At 50.9% G+C, this 532-nt stretch overlaps 1 protein-coding gene across 1 annotated transcript in view; it reads right to left on the bottom strand.

Annotated features, from left to right (window-relative positions):
• The window catches only part of LOC106102877 (tubulin beta-1 chain), a gene marked incomplete in the record, with an annotated part of 5,101 nt that overhangs the window by 1,075 nt on the left and 3,494 nt on the right, over positions 1 to 532 (bottom strand). Inside the window, 1 exon segment of the mRNA XM_013282475.1 lies at positions 1 to 532. Coding sequence (XP_013137929.1) covers positions 1 to 532 — 532 coding nt within the window.

Genomic DNA, 532 nt, shown 5'->3' with positions numbered 1-532 from the left:
AGAAGTGGAGACGTGGGAAAGGAACCATGTTTACAGCGAGTTTACGAAGATCGGCGTTTAGTTGACCAGGGAACCTGAGGCAAGTTGTAACACCGGACATTGTGAGAGATACCAAATGATTCAAGTCACCGTATGTTGGTGTGGATAGCTTGAGCGTGCGGAAACAGATGTCATATAGCGCTTCATTGTCGATACAGTATGTTTCGTCTGTGTTTTCTACGAGCTGGTGGACTGAGAGTGTGGCGTTGTAAGGTTCGACGACGGTGTCTGATACTTTGGGCGAGGGGACGACTGAGTATGTGTTCATGATCCTGTCGGGGTACTCTTCTCTAATTTTGGAGATAAGGAGTGTTCCCATACCGGAACCGGTACCGCCACCAAGGGAGTGTGTGAGCTGGAAGCCTTGTAAGCAATCGCATGATTCTGATTCTTTGCGTACTACGTCAAGAACGGAGTCGACGAGCTCCGCGCCCTCTGTGTAGTGTCCCTTGGCCCAGTTGTTGCCGGCGCCGGACTGGCCGAACACGAAGTT

Source organism: Papilio polytes, unplaced genomic scaffold (assembly GCF_000836215.1).
Source record: "Papilio polytes unplaced genomic scaffold, Ppol_1.0 DF823901.1, whole genome shotgun sequence".
Classification (NCBI taxonomy): Eukaryota; Metazoa; Arthropoda; class Insecta; order Lepidoptera; family Papilionidae; genus Papilio; species Papilio polytes.
Note: the sequence above shows the minus strand (reverse complement) of the source record. Positions and strands in the feature narration are given on the sequence as shown.